We start from the raw sequence: 18,575 nt of genomic DNA, 5'->3' as shown, positions 1-18,575 counted from the left end.
ATGGTGTAGTATATAAAACTATTTATTAAAAAAAAACAAGTAGAACTCACATTTAAAATCGAAGAAACCGGCCGGTCAAACTCAGCATCCAGATAGCCACTTTAAGGAGTGTATAGACAGGATGTGGTTGAAAAAGGCTGTAGGAGATCAGCAACACTTACATGCAAAGATGGATGTAAAAAAAAGGTGAAAACAAGTATTTTATAAAAACAAAAAATGGCAGTTCATGATACACAGTTCTATAGCAAACTAAATGTCATTGAGTTAGGAAATAGTAAGGTATGTCATGTTATCATTACATTTATTTTATTTCCCTTTCCTTTATTTTGCTCCTTATTTCATAAGTTGAACTTTTGCCATATAAGTATGTATCCATGATATGTTTCTCTGTAGGTTGCAGAGAGTTGGAAATATTTTCAGGTGTATAGAACCTTATTTAATAAGAACAGAACAATGAGTAAAGTGCAGTAACCCATTGCATCCAATCACCATTCATTGTTTACATATATGACTTCCGTAAACTAAATAGATTGCTATGGGCTAACGCACTGAGCACATTGATATTTGTTATTGAGACTCTTTCAGAGCTTTGTGGAGGAGTACTCTGAGGCTGGGTTCACACCTGGGCATACGGAATATGCGCGTTTGTCACGCGTTTCGACCGCGATTTGCGGTAAAAGAAACGCGTGACAAACGCGCGTTTCCGAGGGCTATCCGGCTGTAATGGATACGCGCGACGAATACGCCCCAAAGAAGCTCCTGTACTTCCTACGCGCTGTAAAACGCCCAGATGGGAACTATGCCCATAGGCAATTATTGGTTTTCACATGTTGAGCGTTTTACAGCACAAAGGAAAAGGCCCAGGTGTGAACCAGGCCTGAGTCAGTGCCAAACAGAAGACAATAGGGCAAGTTTGGAACAAGGCAAATGGAACACAGGCTGACTTTGTAGAATTCTGCATATTTTATTGTCTAATTCCTCTATACCACAGGGGATGAGCTGCCCTTAAGTGTCAGAATTTCCCATGAGAAACAAGACAAATTACACAGCTGCTTGGAACACCTTTTTAGCCAGGTGAGTGACGTACAGCAGGCACTTTTTTTATAACTATCTGTAGACAACATAAGACATTTTCTTCATCTTTTTCCAAGTGTGTATTTATTGACAAAGTTTAGCGATAAAATGTTGTCTGGATGAAGACATGCCTGCCAAAATTTCAAGCTGGAAAAAGGAACACATTTTCACATGTATTGCAGACTGGGCACACCCTGACCACGGCTTATCACACAATAGTTACACCCACTTTTAAACAAATATTTAACAGTAATAATAAAGGGAGTTTGAATAGAACTTTAAAAGATAAGTGCTCTTTAAAACAATGTGCACTTATCAAATTTGCCCCTTTACCCTGACCTAACCTAAAACACCCTCCCACCTCCACAGATGCATACTTTTTTTTTTTATAGATAATTTTTATTGATTTTTGCAAGTGTCCGAGACACAACAATGATAACAACAACACCATCACAAATCACAGATGCATACTTACCTCGATCCAATGACCAAAGCCTTCGGTTCTTGTTTACCTCTGTGATGGGAGTCTCAACTTCTATGGGGCTGTCTCCTGAAAGTGGATAGAAGGGGGGGGCTGCAATGCGCTGTCGTGAACAGGATGTAGACGAACACTGGAGAATCAGCAGTTCGCAGGGGTCATGGCAGAGGGGACTGGAATGGGTGGCTGTCAGTGACAGAGGGTATCCAGCTTCTGATGCTTCTACAGATTGCTCCATAGGAGCGAGCTGTAAAAGTGAATGTAATCACTATGTTTCCAGATAGTGATTTCATCGGGAATGTAGTGATGTCCTGAGTGATGCTATAGCATTTCCTTTCAGTATTGATGCTTGGGCAGAGTTGTTACAGCTCTGTCCAGCCTCTCCCTTTACAGATTACTGCTGTAGTGATCTATTGCTGGCAGGGCCAGAAAGTTCCCTTCCCTCCAACTTAATCTTATCTTAATGTTACGCTAACAATTTACGCAGACCTTTTTTTGCCCCTTGCGTGCATTGCAATGTAGCCTCTAAGGGGAATAAAGCTGTACCCCTAGTAAAAGTCACACTAATGTGATATCAGCAGACTTTATTAATTATACTTTGGGGTAAATATATAGGGGAACACAAATTATATAAGCACTGCGAAAAATTACAGTAAAATGCCTTTGTCCCTCTTTTTTTTTTTTACTATCTAGTCCCAATTGAATCTAAGTAAATAAAAAAATGCATTCAATTTTGCTACCAAATTAAAGCCCTACCTAGGGATGTATAATATGTTAGGGTAGACTACAAAACCTAAGAAGTATAATGTGCAGGACTGCAATTGCAGAAACGATTTAGAACATTTTGGTAAATAAAAGGCTGGGGTGCTCAAGTGGTTAAAGTGCACTTATACGTTAAAAGGAATAATGTCTGGAGAAAACAGCCACTGAACATTTTTATATGTAGTTTTATGAATTCCATTATTTGCACCACTTAATTTTATGTGCATCTGCACTTACAGTTTTCTCTTAGTGCCCCTGCAAAGTCCCACGAATACCTGTTGAGCCTGAAAGTGAAGTCCACCTAATGCAGCTTCCTTTGATGATGTGTCAACAATGCTGCACTGCCCCTGAATTCAGAGCAGCATTGCCACTCTCATGTAGGCTGTGTCTGCTTGCACTTCAGTGGGATGAGAAGATGTGCCAGGGGGAATGGCTATAAGCATTGTCACTTCTGAGTCACAAGCATGTAGCCTGTCAATCAGCCCCTGGCCACACTTAGTCCTGCACACTGCTTTCTGGATTGACAGCATCTCCTCTGTTCAAACCCTCCCAGTGTCAGTTCCATTGTCTGGGAAGGGAGTGTGTGAAGAAGAATTGTTCTCAGTTACGGAAATAAAGGATTTTTTTTTCTTTATGAAGACTGTGCATCCCATAGTAACTGGATGTGTTGTTTGTTTAGACTGTCATGCAGGAGCCTTTAGTTGTACTTTAAAAGATGTCCAATAATTGTGACTGCATGGGTGGTCATAGCAACGTACATATATAATTACAAAATATACACATAAATACAAACAAATATACACATAAATACAAAATATAATTTACAACATTAACACACATTGATAAGATTGTTTACAGTAACCTTATCAATTTGTGTGATGTTATTAATGTAATATATTGTGTTCATTAATGTATTTAAAATAAAAACATTGAAGAGACTATAAATTTCCTTTAGTACCAGAGGTTAGACAGCGTCTCTCAAGCAATGTGACACTCAGTAACAGGCTGTTTATAAGGCGTTCTAGTCAATCATATACAATCCAATTGGGCAAATGTATATATCTGCAACCAGCCTAGTTCAAACCAATAAACTGTGCAAAGATTTGTGTATGTGCATCTCAGATGTGTTTGGGGATAAATTAGGTATATTCCTTACAAATGTCAATTTGGAAAGTTCTGAAATTGTTTTCCTGACAAAACTGTATACTGTATGCAAAGTATGTACATTTTACTTTCATGTCATGTTTTACTTTATGCCAGGTGGAATCAATTACTAATCTTCTAAGGGGACCAGCTGTTGCAAGAGCATTTGAACAAACAAAATACTTCACACCAGGAAGAGGCCTACAAGGTACATCTGGTGATATAAACTTTACCTATATTACCTTTTAATATGCCAGAAATAAGTACACTCCTCCCAATGATCTTCATAATCTATGTATGTATGTTCATTTATAAAATATATATTCAGTAGAAGTGTTCCTAAATAAACAATTTCACTATCCAAAACATATGAACCACAGTACATGTTGGTTGATGTTCGGACCTGAAACTCCCAGAAGTGTTGAATGCTAAAGGCTGTACTGCTTAAAGATAGCAGAGTTCAGACTCACTGCCCACCAGACAGGTAAGTATTAAGGGGTTTCTCTTGCATTTTTGTAAAGCAACAGGGAAAAAGCTGCTTCACTTGATCACTTGCATCTCTCTGACGTTGAGGGCCAACCCATATAATGGGAGCGTCAGAGATCAGGATAAAAAAAGTTTTGGCAGCCAGAGGAGCAAAGAAATAGGTAAGTAATTCACCTTTTTCATGACTCCCTAAATAAAAAACAAGCAATTAACTCTTGCAGTGTGTGTGTGTGTGGAGGGGGGGGGGGGGGGGGCACTGCAAGGTCATTTTTTTTCGCTAACTGGAGTTCAACTTAAAGGAAATGAGTTATTGTTGCCCTTGATTTCTTATGAAATCTATTCTTAAAAAATAAATGTAAATCTGTGGGCATCTTTAGAAGATGGCTTGCTGCTTTGGGTGCTAAGGACACCTTCCTCTAGATCACAGTTTATGTTTATTGTGTATCTATTTTTAATTAGCTGTGATATATTTTATATTGGTGTATAAGTTTCTATCTATCTATCTATCTATCTATCTATCTATCTATCTATCTATCGTATAATGCTGTTTGTTTGCTGTTTACTATTCCATTTAAAACAGAACACTTGCCATTGTAATTCAGTATGTTTCCTTTAGTTTAGTTTCAATAAAAATCAAGCTTGGATACAGAATACCTTCAATAAGATTGTAGACATGTTTACCATTTGCTGTGTTTATAATATATTTCCCAATCTAAAGAATGCAGTGGGTGAGCAGAATTATAATGCAGTCATCACTCTTTCAGCTTTTGCAAAGTCTTTTTTGAATGTCTAAAAAAATGTTTTGTCTGAATACAGTACTAAAATTGAGTGAGCTGATCCAGGGTCACACCCAGACCTGGAACTCACAGTTTAATTAACTCACAAGTATTCATATTTATCAGTTGTTAGAATGGCGAGTCCAACAAAGAATTAAAGTTTGAAATGGGGCAGCGTTGGAGCCTCTGTCAGGCTTTTATTGCTTCCTGAATCCCCCTGGGAGAGATGTATCTTATATTTGCTGTCCCATTGACAGTGGACATCAGGACAGGCAGTAAGAGGATGTTTTGCCAAAAGAGATCACGATAGTAACAGAAACCTGCCTGAGGTTCCAAACCATCTTCTGGCCACAACAAGGCTGGAGTTACAATTAAAAAATTAACTTACCCATGTGGAGGGTATCATTATTGAATTAAAGCCTTTGGTTGATTAACTTTCAGGGAGAACCAACGGTTATATAAAGTCTGGACCCTGCTCTGAAATCACCTGTGTTAAGACAACCTTGCTGTTTAATGTGGTGCTGACATAGATATTCATAACACTGAACAGGTATCTATGGCTGTATTTCCTCTTTAAGCATTGTTACACCAAACTCAAAGATGTTTTATGCTTCAATGGAGACATAAAAAGCTCTCTCTTTATTTTTTCCTGAAGGATCCCCATTATTTCTAGTTACTCCTTAGCTTGGTTAATGTTGTTACTGATAAGGTAGCTGAAAGAAAATGTATATAAACGCTACAAATAGCAGCTATTTCTTCATTTGTCTGAGCTGCGAAGTAACGTTGAAGAATAATCTTAGCACAGTTATATTGCTTACATCCAGATGTGAGTTTTCAAGCTGTCACTCTTACTGTTTCATGTTCTCTATAGAGTTTCAACAGGAAATGGAACCTAAATTAAGTTGTCCAAAGCGGTTACGACTTCATATTAAGCAGGACCCCTGGAATCTGCCAAGTAGTGTCCGAATTCTTGCACAGAACATTAAGAAGTTTGTAGAAGGTGAGTTATAAATATCCAGAGACAGGCAAACAAATCAGTAAAATAATCTTTGAGAATATATAAAATGTTGTTTAAAAGGCATGTTTTAGGCCCCGTTCACATTGAGCGGTTCGCAAATCGCGCGTTTGTCGCGCGATTTGCATTTTGCGCGACATCGCGCAAATGCCTGCATTGAGCAAGCTTGAATCGCGGCTAAATCCGCTCCAAAAAGGGTCCTGCTTTAGCGACACACGACCCGCGACAGCAGGACCCTTTGCCCCATTGAGAAGCATTGGAGAGCGATATGGCGCGGTAAATTGCTGCGATATCGCGGGAATTACCGCGCAATAAATCGCTCAATGTGAACGGGGCCTTACATTGAACTTAAGCTTGCAGGCACATTACACTTGCCAATATGTCATAATTCCACAGATTACAAATAATGCATAAACAACATTAACTTTCTTTCTGTGAGACTTAGAAGAATTTTCCTACATCTAGTTTTTGTTGAGGTGAGAAAGTGTCTGATCAGATGTCAGTGAAAAGATTGGTACATGTGATTGCCGAGAGGTGTCAATCAGTGTATATTTTCAGAGGCTTCAGTGTGCTCCATAGTTCCAACCGCGGCCGGATTTACTCTCTCTGCTGCCCCAAGGCCAGATTCTTCAATGCGCCCCCCTATCTCTATAGATATAGATATCTCTATTCCATTGTTCCTGAGTGCTGGATAATCTTGGGTTTACTTCACTTTTGCAGTCAAATTTCAGAAACCCCCATTATATGTTTGTTATGGGTTCCCATTGGCACACATACTATGAATAATTGATGTTTTGGGGCAGCAGGCAAAATGGCTGAATCCAAGTTTTTCTGAGCACCTTCACAAGGATCTGTCCCTATAGAAAGACTTAGGGCAGAACTGCGTCGATTGTGTTTCTCTCATTAACTTCATTACCATACAATGCAGAATCCAGGCTTGTCATCCTAATAATAGCAAACGCTCTTAGCTCACTCTCGTGATGGATCACAATCTTATGTTTTCTAATTTGTATTGAAAATGTAGACCATCATGGGGTGAGCTTAGAGCGGTGGCTACTTTACAACATACACAGGGTCCATGGGAAACCCTCCAAATGTAAGGCAGTGTCAGCACAAACTCAGAGATGATTAGAGGATCTACAGCTAAGTTAGGCACAAATAAGACACCTTTTTGTTAATGGTTAAGGTACTTGAATGTATTTTTAAGGTATAACACATGAGTTTAGTGTCACTTTAGCACACATTTCTCACAGCCCCTCCTAACATTACACAGAAATAGACATTTTAACCCTTAAGAAACCAAGAAACCCTTTATTATATGTAGATAATGCTATGTGAATGGGAAAATGTAACAATTATAAAATAGGTGTGGTCCCAGTTGGGCTGTGAAAGTGGAAATACACTTTAAGGGGGACACCATACATTCTAGAATTCAGCTGTGAGTCATTAGTTTGTAGCAGTGAGCCTTCCAGTATGGAAGGTTGGAAAGCTAGATCCTGAAACCCAAACTGGGCTTTAGCTGTGTGTCTAATTTGGAGGTATTTAAAGTTCCAAGTATAGGTTGAACTCGATGGACTTTGTCTTTTTTTCAACCTATACTATGTAACTATGTGTTAGATATCTTTAGTTCTTGTTTCAAGTTAGGGAATTACTTGAAGGAGTCTTGAGAGTATAGTTGGTACTCTCTCTATTTTAGCCCTACCTTGGCCCACCAAGGACCATTTGGAACAGTGAGAAATAGTTAGAGCTCTGTATTACACAAGATCAGGTTATTAGGGAGGGTTGCCTGTGTTGGCTGTGGGAGACATAGTTTATAGGTTTTTAAAGACATTTCTGAGATGGAAGTGCCAGCGATAATATAAAGTATCCTACTGTGCACCTGTCAGAGGTGGAATTTAGGGTGGGTCGCACCTGCTGCGCCCCCCCTTGGTAGGCCACTGCACCAGACTGTGATACATTGAAGCAATCATTAGGAAAAAGTGTAAAGCTGCAGAATACATAGCTGTCTATGGAATCAAAAAGAGAGCTGCACTAGGCTGCTTTTAAAACCAAATTTTATGCAACCTGTTAATTTTTATTTTTTTTGTTCAGTAGAAAAATGCAGTATAAGGCTGTGAAGAGAATATAGCAAAATACATGCTTCTGCTTTGAGACCTGTATATTCCCTATTCACTCCTGGCATTAAAATGACACATACTGTATTTTCAGGTTAAGCTGCATACTGTGTTTTCAACCCGACATGATCCCTTGCATCATGTATGGTCAGCAAAGACAACCTTTTCCTTTGCAGTAATTGTAAAACTGTACACTGTTGTTCTGGTTTTAATGCCATATTCTGTGCTTGCCATATATAAAAACAATATTTCATTGTGCTGAGCAGAACATATCCATGTGTTGAGCACTTCCATGAAGGATGCACTGTCAGCACTTACTCTAATGCATTTTGATGGTTAGGGAACAAGTCCGTAGAAGATTTATGAGTATGTTTATTTTCCTGAAATCCAGAGGAGATTAAAGCAGTGGTTATCTGCTTTCAGCAGTCTATTTTAACTCCGCAAGACTTATTCCCCACAGCTCAAGATCTTCCGTTTCAAAAGAGGTGCCCTGAACCATCAAAAAGTTTGTTTTGATTAGGCTTCTCTGTGCCAGACATCACACTGATTACTGGCGCACAAACATAGAAGCAGATAAAACAAATGTGATGCAACCAGAAGAAATGTTCCTAAAGTTTCAGAAAATTTCTATTATCAGTTATTGTACCTGATGTAGAAAAACAGAAGAGCTTGATAAATAATCAGCCTTGTCTTATCAGGGTTGTAGTGACGAGAATGCAGAATGCTGTGAAGAGATTTAGTGTAACTATAATGGAGAACAATTCTAGCACTACAAAAGCACTACACAAGCAGGTCTCCCAGGCTTAATGAAATATCATACCATATATCAGGCAGAAATGGGCCACCATGCAATTCTGCCTTTTCCCAAAGGGGTATGTGTGGTCTGCCCTGTCTGACAACTTTTATAGAAACTAGGAATTGCTTTGTGCAGCCTATTTATGACTGAATATCACTTCATGGTTCACCATCAACATATTATTTAGAGGGGAGTAGAGTGGTCAGCATTGACCTAAAATAGTAACCTGCATCCAAGAGATAGAGTGACAACTTTTTTACAGCAATTATTCTATACATAGACAAAGCAACAGGACTTAAAGTGACATTAAAGTCGACCCCCCCATTGCTGCTTTAAGGACTTACCTTAAATGATGCCTCTTGATCCGGTCATCTTTCCAGTAGTTTTTTGGAGTCTCTCCAGCGCTGGTACTGGTCTCTGATCCAGCGCTGACTGCTGTGTGTTCTGTGTGCCCCGCTGTCTGTCCGCATGCACGCTGCCGGCTGCGTGCATTGACTTACACTGTGTCTCTCCTCTTCTCCCGGCCGAAGATCTGTACTGCCCCATGATCCTTCATGGACGTTCCAGAATCTTCAGATCTTCAGTCGGGATTGAGCGGCAGAGACGCAGGTGCGTTTTGACCTATTTTGGTAACTTTATTTTTTTAAATATTTTTGCATATATCTACTGCTTGTAGCAGTAGATGTATGCAAAAAAATTGAAGGTTTAATTGTACTTTAAAACTTGCAATGTACTTTAAGCACCATACAAACTGTGGTCGCATCCTATAAATTAACATTAATAAATGTTATCCCTGATAGCAAGCAATTGAGCTGCAAGTTTGAAAATTACTTGCTAAACTATTGCAGACTTGCCAAGCTTCACAATTTTGTTGCACAATTACAGCAAGTCTGCATTGCAAGTCTCCAGACCAGCGAGCTTGCAGAGCTCTTGCTAAGACCTGCAGGACTCTTGCTGTAGACTTGCCAAGCAAATTTGATACAAATTCAAAAAGTGTCAACTAGAACTTGTGCTGCAAGTGTTCTGCAAGTCTTCAACTAACGCGTAATATGTGCAGCAAGTTAACAAAAATTACAATTTCACACTGCCACAAGTTTGTAGCAAGTTATCCTTGCTATCTGGGATTGTTATCAGATTTGTCATTATAACTATATAACGTTTTGTTTTGTTTTTTAAGAGGTTGAAACGCGGATACTTTTGGCTTTACTTGAATATACAGGTAAGGATATTATTTTCATTAGTGCATTGTAATATATTTTTGTGTTTTTTTTGCTTGATGTAACCCTAGCCCAATGTACTGAGACACAAGTGGGATGTTTTAATAACTTTGTTATATAGTTGTTTATCATATTAATACTTTTTTGTAAGAAAAAAAAAGCAAAGAAAAGATGGGGCTTTTAGGGCAGGCGGCAAGTACCAATAAATCAAAAATTGCTTAAAAATATTATTTTATTTAGATACAAAGAGTATAAAAGAATGAAATGGCCATAATAGCATAGGGTTAAAATCTATGATGTATTATATTAGGAAAACCTCCAGCACCCACTCTGTTCCATGAATTGTGCGGTGGGAGACGGTTGGACACACACTGGCGGCGAGCTTAGGGGATGTTGCTGGGGTCAAGTGGGAATCATCTTTGCCTTATGATTGAACGTTAAGGGCTACATCAGATGGATTTGTGGACCTGTGGTATCTTCCTTTCCATCATTATATAATCAATTAACCCCTCTCACCATAATTGATGTGGCTTCAGCTCTTTCTGAATTTCTCTGAATTTCCATTATTTGGGGATGCTTACCTCTTTGTCTTGTGGCCGTTACATCATGTGTGCAATCACCAGCTCCGTATGAGAATACTTCCATTCGTGATGAAGCGTGGAATGCGCAAAACGAATTGAAAACTGTCAAGCATCCATTCTCTAGGTTCCAGATATGGCCATACATATGATATTTGGATTGTTCATTACTTTATTTGATCAGTCGTTGTTAAAATCTTCAACAACATTGGGTTCTTGTCTGTATGTTGCTTAATTATGTTTATCATGCCTTAATTCATGGAACAGAGTGGGTGCTGGAGGTTTTTCTAATAGGATACATCATAGATTTTAATCCTATGCTATTTTGGTAATTTCATTCTTTTATACTTTTTGTATCTAAATAAAATAATATTTTTACTCAAGAAATTGTGTGATTTATTGGTACTTGCCGCCGGGTGCCCTAAAAGCCCCATCTTTTCTTTGCTATCTTTTTGACATATATACCAGGGGGTGTGGCACCAAACACTCAGGATCTGTCCGCCAAAAAACTTTTTTTGTCTTCTATACTTTTTTTGTAAGGCAAAGATGTTTTGTGATAAACAGCCATATTACATGGGTTTCATAGCACATCTGTGGTGATATGGATGTTTAGTGTATATACTTTCAGAATTACATCCAGCATTCATGTGTACCATTATTGAATCCAGAGTACGACAAGACCCAATTGCAAAGGAAAAATTCATTTTGATACACCAAGCAGAGTGAGTGCTTCAGTTAACGCTTGCATGTGCTAAACCATTCACCTCCATATAATATTTCCAGGCTGGTGTTGGAGGACTTAAATGCACAGTATGGCTTATATTATCCCTATTTGTTTCTACAGATAGTGAAATTCAACTTAGGAGAGATATGGTCTTCTGCCAGAGCTTGGTGGCTGCTGTTTGTGCTTTCTCTGAACAGTTATTGGTTGCACTAGGTCATATGTATGATAGCAACAGAGAGTATGAAGTAGAAACACAAGAGGCCAGCAGAAGATGGTTGGAGCAGATTGCTAACGCTGGAGTTCTCTTCCACTTCCAGTCCCTTCTTTCTCCAAACCTGGTAAGGAAAGATTTATTCAAAACACCGCTCTTGTGTAGAGATACTTTTTCTCTCTCTAAAGTGACAGTAAACTCAGGAGTTATATCTTAAAAATGCATTCAAGTATCCTAACTATTAACAAGAATTTACATCGTTTGAGCATGATTTGGCAGTAGATCCTCAAATCATCTCCAAATTCGTGCTGATGCTCTCCTTCCTTCTGGAGGGTGGCTACTTTGGTTCCCCATGGTGTAAATATGCATGCTGTTCCCCCGCACCGGAATGGACTGCACTGGTGTGAACATAGCCCAGAAATGCAATAGGAATACATTGGGATGCATTTCAGGTGCGGACAAAAAATGTTTCTGGTCTGGACATGGTATGTGTCACCAGAGACATTTTTGCATATAGTTTGTATGTTCTCACTGTGTTTGCATGTGTTTCCTCCGGTTATTTCAGTTTCCTCCCACAATCCAAAACCACACTTCTAGGTAAATTGCATTCCTTCCTAAATGGGCTCTTATGGGCCCATTTATAAAGCAGCTGTATGGCCTTACAGCTTTACAAATGTTCTTAGCAAGTTTGGGACTCCTTGTGTACGTGTGTGGTATGTGTCTGCTAAGAACATTAGATTGTGATCTCCACTGGGGAACTATCATATACCTGGTAGAGAACCAAGTAGTGAGGAGGCCTCCTTTGCAACTCTTGTCCCGCACCCCGGAGAGTGGTGACAGGGAGTGAGAGGACAGAGAGCAGCACCCGTGCCAGAGGATACAGGGCACAGTGCCTGGGTGAGTCCGAAGCTGGTCTCCAAGGAAGCAGGAAGCAGGTGTAGATGCAGCTGGGAAGACCACCAGGAACTGGAGCAGGACGAGGTCAGGCAGGCCAGGGTCAACACCGATCGGGCAGCGAAGTACAAAGCGGCAGGCAGAAGAGTAGTTGAGAAACAAGCAGAGGTCAAGGGTGGCAGCAGTCAGGCGTAGTCAAGGAGATCCGGGTCAGGCAGCAGAATACTGGAACAGGCAGAGGCACAAGAACACACACACAGGAGCTGAAAGACCATCCAGCAATGATCCATAGGACTGGCAAGTTTAAATAGGGCCATCATTCCATAGAAGCTGCATCACTTCCTGCACGTTTCCGCGCGAATGTACGCAAATGCGGAAGACAGGCGTACGCGCATGCACAGAAGCATCCGCACGGCCAGGTATAGTCTTACAGGAACAAATATGTGGATGGTTCTTTGTACTCAGTAAAGTGTTGTATGATGTATTAACACTGATGGGAAAAAAAACTTTTTATTATTGTCAGTTTAAGGCACAGTCCAACATAGATTACATATTGTTTTAAATACTGTGATATTACATAACTATACTAGTCTATCTGTTGTAAATAATATTTATCCAAAATTAAGTTTTAGTGCTCATTGTACTTAATGAGTGCAGCATTGTTTGCATTGTTATGAAAAGCTCAGTTAGTCTTATTTTAAGAAAAATAACAAAATAGCCCTGGACCCTGAAATATACAAGCTCACTCTTAGCATGTCCACTTTCCACTTATTTCACTACTAATTTACAATGTACCTCTTTACGTTCAGTAGTGAACCTATAGGAAGTTGCTTAACTTAATGGAATTATGATTTTCTCAAAATAAACTGCAATTGTGAATAACATTTTTAATTTCAGATGCATTTCAGATCCAACAGGCAGTATGTGTATTGCGTATGTACAATATTATGTACAACATTGATGTACATGGTCTAGATCCTATACAACTACACAAACAAGTAAACTGATTTTTTGTTCACAGAAACTGCAGTATAGAGAATTGCAGCAAAAGCGGAATAGCTGTCCATTTCAGGGTTTATTTTTAAAAATGTAGCAGGAAATCTGATTGATCCATATATGGTACTGCTCCAATGTTTGTAAATCTGTCCCTCTAGGTTTGCATGGAAAAGCTGTGTTGCTTTTTGGACAGCCAGAAGCATCCTCTGTAAACATTTACTGTGAATATGTTATGACACACTTCTTGCTGAAATTTACCTAAGTATTCTTGCTGAAATTTACCTAACACACTATCCTCAGTGTCATGGCACTCAGTTGTTAATTCCTGTTATTCAGCAGTACTAAAGCTTCCTGTTGCTTGCATGTAATGCAATGCTTTTCTAGGAAGACATACATTATTCAGTGATGTTTTCATCTCCCTTTAGTAACCACTGTGTTTCATTTCTCTATTTATAGGTTCTGTTATCTCATTTACTCTAATAGTTGTAGTGTACTATGGATATTCAGATAGTCTTATGCCTTTCAAGGAAAAAAATAATCTTAGAATCATTTATACACAACATTTCAATGTAGCCACTGTCAGATTCAAGTAGGCGCTGGTCAAGTGCATTTTCTAGGCACTTAATCTACTTGTCAAAGTATAGCACAAAATTCCCCTCAGTCATTTTGTCCAACTACCCCTTTAAGTTGGTAAAAAACATAGAAAGGGGTACCCAGGGGAACCTCTCTTCATTCTTTGAAACATTTTAGGGAGGCAGACTTCTGTGCACCACTTGGCTGTCACTGTGGTCCCTTCCTCCGAACACACTGAAGCAATAACGTGTTTCAGGCGGGCCTTGAGTGGCCTTGGAGAGCCACACTTGTTACTTATTTTTTGGTTTTAGGCTCAGAAAAGTGAAATCAAGCTTTGTCTCACCAAAAATCTCAGGGACTGACTTAAAAAAAGTCATTCAAAGTAAGACTTCTCAGAAACTGACTCAATGCTGCTTCGGGAAAAAAATCAGATCCTTGGCGAAGACTAAGAATGAGATTTAGGTTTAGGACAAGTTGTCCAAGATTCACTAAACGGGCAAATTAGGTGGAGATTTTGCCTGATTGCTTGCCGGAAACTCTAGCTACCAGTGCAGGAAGTGATTCTACTGCCACTAAATGAATGACTGTATGGCCTGCCAGTTTGTTTCACATAGTAAACAAAACTTGTGAGCATCTAGCCAGCCAGCTGTCAGTTGTGACAAGAGTCCAATGGGAGAGGATCATCATGTGCAAATCGTTGTATTTGTGTAAGCCAGTCGTTGGGGCATTGGCATTTGTGACAGGTAGCTAGCATTATTAGGAGAGATCTGCAATGGCAGCATCTGTATTTCTCTGATAATATGTTTACTTTAAGAGCTGGGGCTATTTAGAAAGAACTGGAGAGAATTAAATGGGAAGAACATGGAGTTGTTGTTGCTCATAGTGCCCAAAAATGAGCACCTAAAGATTATAAAACAAGGTTTCAAAGAGCATATTGTAGGAATCCATGGTCAGTTGTGGGTAATTTCTTGTCCAGTGCCCTCAGAATCACCCATATATTTTGGACTTTTAGGTGTCCATTTACAGAAAAAAACATCAAATACTAATGTTCATGCAACAATCTCAGCCATATTTATTTATTCTCTATTTACCATCTTCCATTAGTCAGAGGTTGGTTGCAGTTCTCCCACTTCACGTGCACTGGAGCCTGAAAATTAAAATGTAGCCACTGTACATTCCCTTTAAGAAGGGACCACTTGTCATTCCTGCGTCTGGGCTCTTTCCTGACCTATCACTTAAAAAATGTAATAATAATGTCAGAGTTATACAGAAGATTTTTATACTACTGCATTCTACATGACTAGTACATTTAAAGTGGTGATATGGCAAAACATGAATACATGCAAAATAGTGTAGATGTGTAATGCGTAATGTGATTTATATAGCCATATTCCTCATAGCTGTTCATTTATCACCATATGCACCCACGTGCACCTCACTTGCGGTTTTGTTAAATAGTGTTAAGTGTAAAGTGATACCAGAGGATAAGGCTACTGTCCTGTGTAATCTACTTGTTTTACCATCATGGTGTGACAGTAAAAGGGATTGATAGTGGTGTGAATCACAACTGCATTTGATAAGCTCATGCACCGATTGTAACCTAATGGGTGCATTTGTCATGCATTTCATTATTCTCCTCCAGTGCTTTGTACTGCCAATGAAAAGAGCCATAATAATGTGAAAGGATTCTTCTAATCTTCAGTACAGACAATGCCTTTCATTATACCCATTGAAGTCCTGCTTGAAATTATATTAATTCTTTATAAGAGGTTACATTGCTGTGATGTGAATGCATTGTGTATTCTTGTTTTATCCTGATTTGCCGGTGTGATATTTCCAACAGACAGATGAACAAGCTATGCTGGAGGATTCGCTTGTTGCTTTGTTAGATTTGGAAAAGGTCATGTTTTACTTCAGACAAGCTGAACAAGGACCACAAGTGGCAAGTACGTATTTACACCAGACCCCTGTCTTCAGAAATTCTTAGTAAAAATATATATTGACATGCTAACCTAGAATTATTTTTATTTCAACATTCATGTTCTGCTCCTGGTTGCCTTTCCAGCTAAATTTCTAATTGTGCCATTATCCTCATCCTTTGCGTCTAAATCTGAGCATATCAAAATTAAGGCTAGTGTGTTCATTGGTTCAAACAGGGCTCTTGCTCTGAGCCTCTTGTGGTCTTTCCTAGAGACATAAGAAATGAAGAGAGACTGCAAAATAGAGAACTTTGTGACAGACAGCCCCAACCAAACATTTTGTGAGAAGCTGGATAAATTTGGCTCCACTGGATATTTATAAAAATCCAAGGTAAAATGAGTGGACCACTTTAACACTCTTGCAGTTGCATTGTTTTCAGGACAGCATTAGCAGTTCACTCATTGATTTTATTTATAAAATAACATATTAATTTTAGCAATATGCTGTCATTTTTTTAACAGTCCAGATCATTATGCTTCTGTAATAATTCCAGAAACAACAAACATGGGGTCATCATTTTGCAATAGAACTGTGCCCAGACAATCAGAACTGCCTGTTGGAACTAATGTGTAGCATCTAGAATGAGAATGAAATTTCATTTTGTCATAAACCAATGAGAGGATTTGTCTGTGATCATGATTTTTATTACCTGTCTTGTTTTCATAATTGTTTTTTTGCGATGTGAAAACTAAGCACAGCGTGCATGCTGTGTCCACTGTAGTGCTGCCTTAATTGCCCTCAGCTTGTACTCTTGTTAAACAAATGCCTCTCCTGTTGGATACCAAGTTCAGCTTTATCCTTTGTCAGCAAAATGTCTTAGAGGTGATCAAGGTAAAATGAATTTCCTGCAGTCTATCAGTCCTGCAAATATTTTATGACATTGCAGTAAGTAATACATAAAACAGCAAATCAGTTTTCCATGAAGAGTATTTATATGTAGTTTTTACTGGTTTCAGTTACAACTTTATCTTCTGTGGTCTTCCATAGTCACTATCACAGCAACACGGTGCAGTGTTTTTCCCAGTGATCCCTAAATTTCTGGTACTAGTCATAAAGTATACCTGTTGTAAGCGAAAAATGTAGTCTGCTTCTTCTGACCTTCTGGAAACACCAGTTATCTGGCAGCGTCTGACCTGTAATTATGTTTTACAGGCCCAAAACAGCATGCAGAAAACATGTATGAGAAAAAAAACCCAGAGAATTGCTAATCAATATACTTGTTCCAGGTCAGTGACAGCAAAAGTGCTGAAGAGTAGGGATGAGCTCAGGTTCGGACTGAACGCAGTCCGAACTTGCGCTCCTCCGAACAAGGTAGTGCTATGGGCACTTCCACCCAATCAGGTCAGGCAATCCCTACCCTGTATCTGCATGTACACATAGCGATGGGATGCTTGTGCTGACATTATTTACTTTATATTGCCACATAGCCATATTAGGCAAATGTAATTTACCAAATATAGGCATGTAGCCACATAGGGTCAGTGACTTCACTGCATACAGACCCTTTGCTTAAGTCAAGCTGCAGGCAGGGAATTCCATGCTCACAGCTGATTGTGTGGCATGGAAGTAGCTGCCTTCCGTGTTCAGGAGAAGCTCCTTCCATGTACAGTGGAGATCAGGTTCAGACCAGTTTGGTCTGAACCTGAGCTCATTTCTACTGAAGAGAAACAATCAGCATGACAGCCAGACAGCCAGCATTTCAGCAAGGGCAGCCTATGTATTTCTCCTATGATAGATGTACTGTATTGCTCAACATCAGCCAAATGTTTTTTTAATTTTTCATAGAGTAGGTAGAGATAGAGCCTTGGTCAGCTTTTAATTGCTCTCTGTAGCCCAATCAGAGAAGAATCCCTTCACTTTTTGTCCTGGTGGCACCAAGACAAGAAATAAGGACACGTGTCAACAGATTGTTGAATATGCTTCTACAGGTACTTTGTAATTACATTCCATAGTATTTATACATTTTAAGCCCTTTTATTCAATATTTCAAGATCAGCAGATGAAAAGCAAGTTAATTGTATGAGAGGCTAATACAACTTTCCATCCTCATCCTCAGATGTTCCCATCACTTATCAGGCAGAGGGAAGTCGTCAGGCATTAAAAATTTACTTTTACATAGACGATTATCACTTTCAACATTTACCACAACGGCTGAAGAATGGAGGAGGTTTCAAAATTCACCCCGTTCTATTTTCTCAAGGTGATTACTTTTTTTTAAAAACATTTTATTAGGAAAGGAAAAATTGAGTACTTTTCTTAAGACTTCTGGATCATCATTTCTCAGGACCTTCTGTATCCTTGTAGTGATAATTTAACATATTGCATTTTTTACATATGAGGTTGTAATCCCATTATTTTTTTTGATAAAGTGTTTTAGCGCAGACATATAATCTATTATGGTACATGCAACATACAGCTTCCTAATAAACATATCCCCTTCAATTGTCTGATGGATGCTGCTACCATATCGCAGCCTTTTTGCAACCTTATGGCAGCTTTAAATTTTACCATCCATTGTTACTATCTACAGAATCTGGATGTCAACAAACATCTCTAATTCGCTAAAGAATAAAACAAATAAATTAAAATATTTTAAAAAATTATTAAATGTAGTTGCATATTTCTTTAAAACAATTCAAGTTGAACTCTGGAAATATTTAAAATTCACAAATTAACACAACTAGGTATTCATTAATAAATGATTTAAAAAAATAGTTTTTCTTTAAAACCCCGCTAGTGTAAGTATCTGAAATTGATT

At 38.8% G+C, this 18,575-nt stretch overlaps 1 protein-coding gene across 1 annotated transcript in view; it reads left to right on the top strand.

The window, feature by feature from the left end:
• The window catches only part of PREX2 (phosphatidylinositol-3,4,5-trisphosphate dependent Rac exchange factor 2), a 250,362-nt gene that overhangs the window by 154,801 nt on the left and 76,986 nt on the right, over positions 1-18,575 (top strand). Inside the window, exons 28-34 of the mRNA XM_018554229.1 lie at positions 992-1,074; positions 3,575-3,665; positions 5,591-5,719; positions 9,822-9,863; positions 11,284-11,501; positions 15,681-15,783; positions 17,874-18,017. Of these exons, the coding sequence (XP_018409731.1) occupies positions 992-1,074; positions 3,575-3,665; positions 5,591-5,719; positions 9,822-9,863; positions 11,284-11,501; positions 15,681-15,783; positions 17,874-18,017 (810 nt within the window). The remainder of the gene's footprint in view (positions 1-991; positions 1,075-3,574; positions 3,666-5,590; positions 5,720-9,821; positions 9,864-11,283; positions 11,502-15,680; positions 15,784-17,873; positions 18,018-18,575) is intronic.

Source organism: Nanorana parkeri, unplaced genomic scaffold (assembly GCF_000935625.1).
Source record: "Nanorana parkeri isolate BGI_ZX_2015 unplaced genomic scaffold, ASM93562v1 scaffold147, whole genome shotgun sequence".
Taxonomy (NCBI): Eukaryota; Metazoa; Chordata; class Amphibia; order Anura; family Dicroglossidae; genus Nanorana; species Nanorana parkeri.
Note: the sequence above shows the minus strand (reverse complement) of the source record. Positions and strands in the feature narration are given on the sequence as shown.